General features: G+C 35.7%; 2 protein-coding genes across 4 annotated transcripts in view; one reads left to right on the top strand and one right to left on the bottom strand.

The window, feature by feature from the left end:
- The window catches only part of LOC134527506 (uncharacterized), a 153,325-nt gene that overhangs the window by 21,943 nt on the left and 118,360 nt on the right, over positions 1-13,022 (top strand). The window lies entirely within an intron of this gene.
- The window catches only part of LOC134527508 (neuroparsin-A-like), a 68,314-nt gene continuing 67,558 nt past the window's right edge, over positions 12,267-13,022 (bottom strand). For both annotated transcript variants that reach the window (XM_063360236.1, XM_063360238.1), the window contains exon 4: positions 12,267-12,702. In XM_063360236.1, coding sequence (XP_063216306.1) covers positions 12,562-12,702 — 141 coding nt within the window. In that variant the 3' untranslated portion in view covers positions 12,267-12,561. The remainder of the gene's footprint in view (positions 12,703-13,022) is intronic.

The raw sequence follows: 13,022 nt of genomic DNA, 5'->3' as shown, positions 1-13,022 counted from the left end.
GTGAATTCGTATTGAGCAGTACTTATTTGACGCAGTGCTTCGTGAAGTATTACTTGAAGTAGTCCTAATAAGCAGTGCTCTTTTTGTTCGCTATGAATTTAATGCCATACTTAAGCATGCATATAAGCAGTACTCTTTTCAAGTATTGCTTATATCACCACTATGAATTCCGCCCTAAGTGTGTCGGAGTAACAACCGATGGAGCCCGTGCAATGTCTGGCAAATACTCAGAACTAGCAGCGAAAATTAAGGCAGTTTCTCCATTAGTTGAATGGGTTCACTGTAGTATTCACAGAGAGGCTTTAGCGGTGAAAGGAATGAAAGAAAACCTCAAAGACACACTTGACGATCCTGTAAATTGTATCAAGTTCCACCCTAAAAGCTCAAGAGTTTTTGGTGCAGTGGCGTAGCGACAGCGGAGCGAGCGGAGCAGTCGCTCCAGGCCGGAAGGCTCTGTGGGGCGGAACTTCTTGGAGAAAATAATTGTTATTATTACAAATATCGGATATATATAAAATTAAAGTTGGCTCTTCTTCAATCACATTTCTCTTTTATAAACTAAATATTATAAATTAAATAATTGTGATAAAGTATAATATTTGTATCTCAGACAATCTGGGTGAAGTGTCTGACTTGGATCACATGTGAATTTCCTAGGATTTACAAAATAAAATAAAGGCTCAGAAAAGTTTTAAGTAACGGTATATGACTAACTTATTATTATTATTATTATTCTAGGATTTACTCCGGCACACACGTCCCAAATCCTAAAAATCTGGCCAAAAGTCAATGCCTTTATCAATTTCGATGAAAATTCGTATCTGGGGGTTTTAAAGGTTCACTGATTATAAATCCAAAGTAGAATTAAGAAAAAATCAAAATGGTGACTATATCATAGCGCTGACACGAATCATATATATATATATATATATATATATATATATATATATATATAAATAGTGAACGTTATATAGACAAAAAATTCGGGAAAACGTCATTCTCTGGACAAGAAATTCAGTGTGTAAGAGTTTAAATGGTTGCTGATACCGAAAATGAATTTTAAAATATTAAAATGCGTTTGATAACTATGATAATTAATCAAATAAATGCAAATTGTAATACTTTAAATATTAAGGTCGAGAAAAGAGATTACTAGAATAAAGTAATTAATAAATAATAATTATTACAATGATAATTAACATTATTTCCATTATAATTTTACCTTTTCTCAGTCGCTATCCGACGAATGTTTTGAAGATTCATTGTCATCACCACCACCACCATCGTCGCTTGCATCCATCGAAGAGCTATGAATACTTGATTCTGCAAATGATGGTGGATCCAAAAATAAATTGCGTGTGGGGATAATGATTTAAGTATTTTTGGAAGAGTTTCCGCAAACTGTAGATCAGTGGATCTGACGTTACCAAAAGCCTGCAAAGAACGTCTTCCATGTTTTTGATTCAGTCACATTTTCGCGAAAAATCTTCTCTGAATCTTTTAATGTACTTGTTACACGGCTCTTGAGCTTCTTCAGACATTTGTCCGATAGGAATAATAATTTTTTGAACGTGAATAAGAATTTCATGGACTGTTGTAGGCATAAAATACCATGGATAGAGTTCGACAAATTTACGTGTAGTATCTTCAGTGTAGTTCTGAAACTTTTGTACATTGATTTCAAAACCACAAGAAATTTATTGCAGTATAACATGAAATCGCTTTATAAATTCTTCATCAATTACCGTTATTGAAGCTGAAATATTAGAATTTTCGAAAAAAACGCCGAGCTGTATTTCCGTCATTTGAATTTCCATATCCTTGTTTTGGTTGATCAACAATAAGCCCTAATTTGTCACGTAAACATTGTTGTATGTATTTTTTCTTCTCTCAGCACTTTCCTTATAGTCCTTGTGTCCTTGCCACTTTTCTATTTCTAATTTGTAACTCACGTGCAAACAACATTCAAACAATCGTATCCAAGCATGCAGTGGCGATATTTCGAATTTGAAGTGATCCTCATTGATGGGTTTTTGTAAAATACTGTCGATATCATTAAATTCTTTGGATGTAGCTTGAGAAAAGTAACAACGCATACTCGACGATGTATTCGTTATAGCATTACAAACTTTACTCTCTACCATTGTTAACACAAGTTTGAAATTGATGTTAATTTGTTTTCCATCCATTACAGTTTGAAAGGGCGCAAGGTTTCTTTCTTACATTTTGATACTATCAGTTTCGTGTCTGGTAGCTTACGCAGTTTTTTGCACAAATTGAATTTTAATTGGGCGACAAAATCTTGGCGATGAAGATCGAGGATTTTTCCAAATAATGACATGTGAACTGACTTTATCATAGATTTGCAACGGAACGAGCGAAATAACGAAAATGTTGGCATCCGATTTATGGCCATCTTCATCGCCTAATGTTTGTTTGTAGGTGCTTTGACCAGAAGTGCCATCACATCCCTATTTGCATACTAATTCTAAATTAACAACTTCGTTTTCAGGAAGAATTTTATCTACCTCTGATTGTACCATTAAAATTCTTTTAACTGTATGATTTAATAATGCTTGAAGTGTAACTGTAGCTACACTTTCAGTTACAGAAATTTCTGAATTTTTAGGGTAACACTTCTTTTTAGAATCCAATACATATTTTAAGGGGGGTACAACTAACAATTTTTTTCTACGCTTAAAGAACGTATTACTTGATACAGACTTTTCGACAGTTTATTTTCTATAACAAATGATAATGCTTCGTTTACTGACAGTGTATTCTCTGTAACACGTGCATAGCTTTCTGGTACTTTGATGCTTTTGATGGACTGCCTTCTGTGACATCCTTAATTAATTTCGAAACATGTATATTTCCTGAAGCCCGGAGACCCATTTGTGTAGCGTAGGCCAGTGCTTTGACGCTATGCTCTCCTCGAACCTTATCTGTCTTCCTTCGTTTTGACCGTTCACTCAAATCGTCCCAACTTGACGAAGGACGGCCTATTGTTTTGTTCGCGGAAGCCTCCGCACCTTTATTTTCAACTGTGAAATTTACAGGAACGTTGAGCCAAATATCTAATTTTTCGAAGAATTTTCTTTCGATTCTATTAACCTGTTTCCACTTTTTTCTAAACTTCCATACCAATTTCGCAATGACAACTTTTAAATTTTGTGGCAAAATGTATTGATGTCTAAACTTTTTCGATACCTCTGTTTCAACAATTTCATTCACCATGTTAATATTTTCATTTAATACAGTTTTCACAAATAGAAAAATTTCCTTTCTCGTGCAAGAAATTTCTTATTGGTATCGTTTACAGATTATGAAAGTTAAGAATTAAAGGGTATTAAAAAATATTTTTATCAATTTATTGTGAAATAAATTTCATTAAAAAAATGCAAAACTGAATGTGAAAAATGCAGGTTTAAAAGCGCATCCATATCATCGAATAGTAATCATAACAGAAGTCAAACCTGCAGCTAGCTGCAGCTAATTTTTTGAGATGTTTTAAAAATATTAATGATCTACAAATGCCATTTGGTTTCAGAGTGGGATCTTGTGGGACTTTTAACTTATGGCTCTTATTAAAAATGTTTTCTTCAAAACTGATATAGAAATCACTTCATCATATATTATTAATTTTTATTAAAATAATTAATAATATTAATTAAGGGAAACACATCTGAAATGTACGTACGTTCTGGAGAATAATCCATTTTGCAGAATCCTAATCTGTTCACTTTTCACTTTTCTATACGTATTTGAACTTGAGGAATTTTTGGGTGCGTCACACGCTAACAAAGCGACACGCTCGACGCTTAGAAACAAACTCAATTCTTGAGCCAGGTAGAGACCCTTACCCATCCCTAACTGTGTTAATACGTGCTAGAGGTACCACTACTACTATTCCAACAGTCAAACGTTCCTAGAAAGAATTTTGTTTTCGACTTTTGGCCAGCTTTTCGGGATTTGGGACCAGTGTGCGGCAGTAGAACCATTTCAATATTTTGTTTCTAACACTAAGGTTCGCTCTCGTTTTGTATAAAATAATCTAAAAATAATAATGGCGTCTGTAACAGTCAAAAATTATTAACTAAAAGCTTTTGCTAAATTTTTACTTCCCATCATTTGGCATGTAATTACGTATTAGCAGGTACCATCAATCCGTAATATAGGGTGTTAATTAGGCTGTTCATTCACGATCTTCTAGAAAAGTCTAACTTTGGAACTTCACTGAATAGTGGCACTTTCTCTTACACGGTCTGGGACATTATGACCATACCACGTCATAACATCGAACTTTCAAAATTGAGAATGCCATAAATCGCGTGGAAACAATGAGTTGGCTAACTTACGGAAAATTTAGAGCTGATGTAAAGCACGCAAGTCGTTCTGCTTCAAGCATAAAGAAAGCACATAAGGTTCAAAGAAAAACCGATGCTGATTAAAATTAAACTGTTTAAATCACCACAAAAAACTAACAAAACGTTTAATAATTTAATGTGTTCCAACCTAGTAACTTTAAATTCTATGATATAATTACAATTATTACAAATATCATTGGCAAAAGTAAACAAGCCCTTAAAAAAGTAATGTTTAATCAACATTGCCTGAGGGCACAATGACCCTTTAAACTCTGTAATAATGATATTTCAGGACAATTATATCCGGTTTCATAAAATCTGTTTTACACCAATTTCTCGTATATACTGATATAAACATAGATTATTGTATTTAGTTTTTGAATTTTCAAATCATGTCTGTAACTAAAACCTAACTAAACCAGTTTTTTTATTTAATTAATAAATTAATTTAAATAATCAATTCACGAGTTTGTGTGTAAGCAGTCATAGCTCACTAAACGTAAGAAAAAAAATAAATCAAATGAAACTGCTGTAAATAATGAAGTTACTACTTTTCGTTTGGAGTTATACTAATACACATAACTATGCCAATAAGATTGGCGTATTAAAACATTCGAGACGAAACAAGGAAATTAAATCCCTTAATACAAGGTATATGAGATAAGTCACTGAGGACCATATTTGTATGTGATTTGTTGGGTTTTTTCAAGTCAGGGCGGGGTTTTGCTTTATACGGTCCAATAATACGCGATATGGAAGAATTTCTGTCATGGCGATGTTCACAAATATCGTCTTAGCCGGCCGTTATCATATACCAGACTTCTATACAATTTAACCATGCTCAGTTTAACCTACTTACCTTGTATTCTCCCTACATTTCCAGAGAAGTGATGTTTGCACAGCTCACAAACTCTGACGTCTCTCATCCACAGAGCTCTCTTGCGGTAGATACCACATATCCGGGATCAACTGGGAACAGCTCGTGACACCCGTCTCGCACGGCATTCAGTGACGCACTTGCTTTTCACGGCTGAGACAATGAGTGTCCGTGAACAGTTGTCTTCTAAATCATGTTCTTTTCTCGCCTGTGTCCCATAAAGGAAGCAACGGTTATGGCGCACTTCCTCAACTTATGTTTATCACGCATGTCTGACATACTTCGCATTATTTTAATTTATTGTATTTGTATAAAGAAAGTATAGCTTGAAACGGCAAAGGGATCAAAGGGATCAGAACATCCATTTTTCACCGAAGCAATCCAGAATCAATATCCGGTGAGGATATTAATTGTATTGAACCATCGATGTGGAAATTTTAATACAATGTCTGTATGATCGAGCTTTGTGCGGAAGAATAAAATTGAATAACTGAGATTATAAAATTTATGTAAAGTTGTGTTTAAAATAAAAAAAATATTAATGTTATTAATTTAACTGAAAATGAAAAACGTTATCAAACAAAATTTATATCAGTAATGATAAACCTTATAGGTACCGACACTATCTGTATAGAGGGATGTGCCAACATCTTTCTTTACAATACTTGCTATTTTAAGCGCTTGTGTGGCATAGTGCACACACCATCTGCATAGAGGGCGCTGCTGACATCTTTATTTTTAATAATAATTGCTACTAGGAACCCTAGTGTCGCATAGTGCGCATAACTTATGCTAGAGTGCGCAGCCACCATCTTGATTTTTTTTTACCTGCAAGTGTTCACTAATATCAATAACCAGATCGTTTGCCATTTTAGCTGTCATATAAAAATCTGCAATTATCTAAAAAGACATTCGGGAAAATTTCTCTAAAAATCATGAAAAAAAAGGATTCATATGTTAATTTATTCAATATATTCGTGTCCTTGGTTCGATCCTTTGCTAATGCGAAAAAAAGTAATTTTAGATTAGATATGGTGCAAAGTCCTTAAAACGGCATAAAATCTGTACCTACCAGCTACCAGTAAGCCGCTAATGTTATATTGACCGTCATCTTAAAGATCTACAATACATAAATTAAAAATAAAGAATAAATTCAAAATATCATTAATAAATTTACTTCTTAATATATTTATTATTTGCTTTATTTATGTTCTCGATTTTAAATTAAGTGGATGCGAAAACTAATTTGTCTTCAATCCTCGAGACCTTTTTTTTTCAACCAGGTCATGTAAAATTTTAACCCTGTAGGTTAAGCATCTCCCAACCACGAGGCCCTTATTTTTCGATACATGTGATATATTTCAAACAAATAGACATATTTAAAGCTGACAAGACAAGATTATCATAAGTGTCAGGCCTGCAATATGGATTTAACATATTATAAACATATAGACACTCTAACTAAGCATGATTTAGTATTTATATAGGACGAAGAAACCTGAATAATGTTTTACGCTTACTACATGACCAAGAGTTGCTGAGCCATTAAATCTTTAGACCTGATTACAGACTTGACTACGCACATTTAATGAATATGGAACTCGATAGGATACGATCAACAGAATACTTTAGGATGTGATATGATGCGATCCACAGAGAACAATAGGATCTGGCTACAATAGTTTAAATTGCTGCAACTAGCTACAATTGCTCCAAATAGCTACAACTGATACAAACATTTTAAATGTAAGTAGTATATAATAGTATGTCCTGCACCAGGCTTCAGTCTTGTGGTGCCGGTGCCGATGTCCATCGTCTTGGATTGTGACGTCACAGTGGCCATCTTGGATGACCTTGACCCCGTCGGCTATCTTGGAAACGCCATATTGGATCCTAATTTTTAACTCGAACATCCCCTTCACTAATGCTGGACTTTTAGTTATGCCTGCCATGACGTGTATGACGTCATAGATACAATTTTCATTATGGCCACCATATTAAATTCTGATAAAATGTCCATCATTTTGGATCTGATTTCACAGCCACTTTTTTTCGATTCTGACATCATGTGCGCCATTTTGTTTTCATCTGCTGGAGGCCGCCAACTTAGATGACATCACGACCGCCATATTGTTTTTTTTTCTGTTCTGCGGGATACCACTATCTTGGATACCGACATCTTTATTTCCTCTGTTTACTCCTAGATAGAGCCAGCATCGTTCTGTCTCATCACATAAGGTCGATGTTTCATTACCTATCAGAGCCATTATGGTCCTTATCATTATATTAAATTTAATTTTTTATGCAAAATACATTGGAAGCACTGTGATTAGAACTAGGTATCAAAACACCGACTTCTGGCTTGAAAAACAAACGCCTTTAACCGCATGGCCATTAAGACATTAACCAGACTGAGAATTAAATAAGATTTATAAAAAATAATACACATATTCGGACTAGTATTTTTTTTTTTAATTTGAAAAAATAATAGCATCACCTGTTCGAGACAGAACCACCGTCTTGTTTTCAGTACTCGCTACCAGGAGCGCTAGTGTTATGTAGTACACACAGTGTCTGCTAGAGAGTGTTGCCGCCATCTTGTTTTCAATACTTGCTACTAGGAGCACTAGTGTCACTTAGTACACACATCGTCTGCTAAAGTGCGTTACCGCCATATTAGTTTTTAGTTTTACCTGCTAGAGTGAAAGAAAAATTTATTATAACTGTGGGACCTGCCATCTTGAAATTTGGACACCATTTTAAAAAAATCTAAATAATTAATGTAAAAAATCAGGAAAAATACCAACATTCATTAATAAACACTCATTAATTAACTGATTCGAAGGATTCCTTTTCTTGGATTGATCCCTGGGTGGTGCAAGAAATTTTAATTTTATGTAAAAAAAACTCTTATTCAATAAAATATCGTGAAAAGTCCTAAAGGAGGCTTCAATTCCTCTACTACCAGCTTCTAGTAAGCCGACGATGACATATTGACTGCCATCTTGATAATTCGTAATAATTAACCTAGATATTCGGGAAAAATTCCAAAATTCATTTTAAAAAATCTGCAATCAATATACTGATAGAATCGATGGATTCCTGTCCTTTCTTCGATCCTTAGCCAATGCAAAAAGTAATTTTATGTAAAAAAAAAAAGTACTCTTATTAAAACTCATGTTCAAAATCGTAAAATAGGCTTCAGTTCCTCATATACCAGCCTCTTATAAGCCGTTATGATCAATATCTTATAAATCAGTATTTATTTTCCTAGAAATTCGGAAACAATTCCAAAATTTATTTTAAAAAAATCACTTATTAAAATAAAGATTGAAGTTATAGATTTCCCTCTTTGGTTTGATTCTCGGCCAGTGATAGAGAAAACTCAAGCTTAAAATAAATTTTTAATTCTGTTTCCTACCTTTCACGAAGTTTATTAATTATTCGCTCTACGAAAAAATCACTAGACAAGTTACCTGTCCGAAGAATTGAATATGTTGTCGCGCTCTGCATAACATGAAGATCTAGATTTTTATTGATGCATGAAATACATTCCAACCAGTTTATGTACAATGCTGTACGAAAAGGCCAAATGTCTTCGAACCAAGAGACCAGGTCATGAACAATGTCAGATGTATAGACCAGACAATTCCGAAACTCAAGACCTTCTTCGTAGATAGGTTATATAAAATATTTGAAGCAGTCAAGACAAAGTCTTCGAAATGTCAAATCTAGAGTATCGATAAAATCAATGACAAGCATTTAAACCAATGGAACATGTTTAAGGCTTACTAAGGACAAAGAATCCCTAAACATGATTTATCAAGACCAAGAGATTTTTAACCAGTAAATATTCAGAGCTAATACAGATTTTGACTACACACATTTAACGAAAACTCACAATCAACAAAAGAACACACAGTACACACACTGGACGCACAATACACATACATTCAACAAAGAAACACATAGTACACACACTGGACACACAGAACACACACCTAGGCCACACAGTTCACACTGGTCACACAGTACACACACTGCACACGCACAGTACACACTGTAAACACACTGGACTCCAGTACACACACAATGAACACATAGTACACACAATACACATATCGAACGCACAGTACACACAGTACACACACTGGACTCACAGTACACACAGAACAAAAACACAGTACACATATTGGACACACAGTAGACACACTGGACACACAATGCACGCAATGGACGCACAGTAAACACATAATACACACACTGAATATACACTGGACACACAGTACACACTGGAAACACAATTGACTCACAGAACACACAGTTTCCGCAATGGACACAGTACACACAGGACACGGAATGAACACACAGTACACTCAATGAACACACACAGTACACACATGGTCCCACAGTACACACACTGGACACACAATGGACACACAGTACACACACAGGACATAAAATGAACACACACAAAGTATAAACAGGACATGCAATGGACATGTAATGCAGATATGGAACATGCAGTAGCGATAACTCAACTTAGGATTCATTTTCCGTGAAATAATAACAATGTATTTTAAAATCTAAAATCTAATTTATTATTTTTATTTATACAAATGCTCGTCGACGATATGCCTCGCTCTGACCGTCAGGCAGCTAATCAATTCTATGCCACTCTGGATAGAATCGCAGCGCGAAACTACGCAAATGTCCTGTTCCCGGCGGGTCGACTTCAAAAACTTCCAAAAATCTTTAAAAAAATCAATCCCAAACACGATTTCTCAAAATATTTCGCTGCCTACACATGCCTTTAATTAAACGGCGAAATTTTTGGTCAAAATATAATAATCTATGAACATTATCGAGAATAGTGATTTATTGCAAATAGCACTTAAGTGTTGTGGCATGCATTTTAATTTTTTTTCGGGGATTAAAATTAACAAAAAAATTAATAGTGCTACTTGGCAATTCTGTGGTGCTAGAAACAGATCAAAAAGGTAATCATCATATTCAGTGGGGAAGAACAAATCAACATCCACGTAGTAGAAGCAACCACCAGAGGTATTAATTGTGATGTATTCCAACTTATATATTTTTTTTTATTTCTGAACCCATTGGAATTTATCCATCAAAAGTTTACCTGATGTATGACCATACAGGAATTTTATGCCGAAATAGCGTATGTAAGATGATGGGAGGCTGAATTCCTAGTCAGGCATGTAAATACTGTTGGTTTTCACGTGATGGTGAATGAAGCTCATACTAACTCCTCTCATGACCATGTTCCAGATAAAACAGTCAAGGATTTGAAATTCATGTATTCTGAAGGCTTACCTTCATCTGTTTGACGAGCACAGAAGGCAATGGACTTGGAGGTTGCGTATTCACTTACCACAAATGTATTTCTAAATGATATCCATTGTTTTGTACCACAAAAAAAAATTCCGTGGTGTGTCCGGCGATTGTGGCATTGAAATTTTTTCGTAACCGAAGATATCTCAATTAATTTAACCTGTTTCTCAGTTCTCCATCTAATTCTACCGACACTGCATCCCATCTTGGGGGAAAAACTTTTGAGTGGCATTTTAATTCTCCTTCTGCACCCTAATTTGAGTTTTTCAGCAGGCAGCTATAAAACCAGCTCAGCATCACACTTGGTTGATCAAAATTGTATGGAGTTAAAGAGCTCTTTGCTCTGTTTGATTAGATTGAGGCAGTCCTCAGTTCAAGTCTCTGTATGCATTTTCCTCTGGTCCAAATGATTTAACGATGCTATTTCAGTCCCAGTTACTAATTAGTGATGAGTTTGTTACCAAGCCATCTTTAAACCTGACAGACATCCCTATGAATTGCTTTGACCGATACCGACTACTCCAACAAATAACCAAACTTTACAGAGATGGTCCAAGTATCCTACATACATTGAAGTAGTGCAAGAGCTGCTCAGATTACTTTAAAGACATTTTGCCTTCCAAAAATATCATACTCGAATGTCCCTACTCCTACTTCAGAGCAGCTGAGTCAATGTAAAACTGAAGTAAGAGGACAATAGAGTTGTACGCGTTGACATCATCGGCACCAAAAATAACTCATTCCTCTGAGCAATGCTTAAGCTGTGCCCTCTTCCAACGTAATAGAGAATCTTATCAGTTTGTAAACATAGGAAAGAAATTTTTGTAAAAACATTATTTTTTGGTGGGCAGTGTGTTTGGTACTCTGAATTTAATATTCCAGTAGGATTGTTTGGATTACAGCAGTGGCAACCACAGTAAATTTTGCAGTCGTCACCATGACACTTAGCTGGGCTAGGTTTTAGGTTGGTATCTGTTAGGTTGGTTAGTGTATTGGTGTCGATGCATGCATGGCAGGTTATTTTTAATCAATCCGCATGTTGTGAGTCGGGAAAATGATTTTATTTCCACGTGAACTCTCCTCCGGGAGCTTTTATGTCACACAAGCGTGCGTAGTCTTCCAAACGTTGTTTGAATAATGTGTTATCAGCACCGGGACCTCACTACTGCAAACCAATTGCTTAAACATTGTGTCACCTGGCTTGGTCCCTAAATACATGAATATTTGCATTCTGCATTAGCATGAGGAAAAATGCAATCAGTGGTTCTAGTATTAGTTCGTTTATTATAACAAACTGGGACAGTTCCGATCTGGGATAGTGGAGATGAGTTAACTGGAAAATTTCGTGAAAATTAGTATAAGTTTTCTCACAAAAAATGCCTTTTGATAAGGTTAAACACACATGTGAAACATATTTACAGCTTATAAACAGATTATCGCGTATAACACATGTTTATAGATCAATTTAATTCTTGGAGATGTTTTTTGTTCCGAAAAAAATTAGGATCTGCCTGGAAACAATCTAGATAAATCACAATGGTTATTTCCAAAAATTTCAGTGTAAGTGAAAAATCTCTCCTGCATAAATAAAAATACCTATTGTTTTAGGTGAGAGGCAAAAGTACACGGGTGTAAAGGATAAAATGGAAATAAGTATGAAAAATGTGTTGTTGAAATGGCATATATTTATTGTATAATTATAATATTTACAGGTTTGGTTTCGTTAAATATTACATATCTATATTCCCAAAATAGAGAACTGCGCAACAAATATAAAATAAATAATATATAGGTAAAGTGTTATACATGGCACAGGAAGGGAAGGTGTGGCGAGAGGAAGAGAAATGAAGTGAGTGGAATGCGTGGTGACGTGATGTGATATAATAAATAGATGCGAGTGTGGGAGTGTGGGGCGAGCGGTAATACTGCAGGTGTGGGCGCGGCGGCGCGGCGGCCTCGGTCTCAGCAGTTGAGCACCAGGTTCGACAGCGCGCACTGCAGCGACTCGGCGTAGCAGCCCATGCAGCGGTTGCAGCGGCACGTCATTCCTTCTCCGCACTGGCCCAGGCGGTTTAAGTACCCGCCGCACGACTCCAGGGGCCCCTGCACAAACACGTTCCTTAAGGTCCTCACACACGATCAGTTCGAACTGCACGATCGGAACTGCCGTGTGTGTGCAAGAACGGTGGACTGATCAGTCGGAACTGATGGACTGACCATCAAATCACACTGTGGGCTCGAGAGCGCTCAGTCCGAACTGCCGTCTCGCCAGTCAGAACTGTCAGTTAAAAGAAAATAATTCCATCCATCACTCCATCAGCTGAGTGTCGTGGCAGACATCTTTGTTTATACTCTTTGGTTTCTTTGCTATTTTTTCCCTTTTTTCTAACTAAAATTGCAGCTGCAATTGCAGCATCTAAAGT

The sequence above is a fragment of the Bacillus rossius genome, chromosome 1, assembly GCF_032445375.1.
Source record: "Bacillus rossius redtenbacheri isolate Brsri chromosome 1, Brsri_v3, whole genome shotgun sequence".
Taxonomy (NCBI): Eukaryota; Metazoa; Arthropoda; class Insecta; order Phasmatodea; family Bacillidae; genus Bacillus; species Bacillus rossius.
Note: the sequence above shows the minus strand (reverse complement) of the source record. Positions and strands in the feature narration are given on the sequence as shown.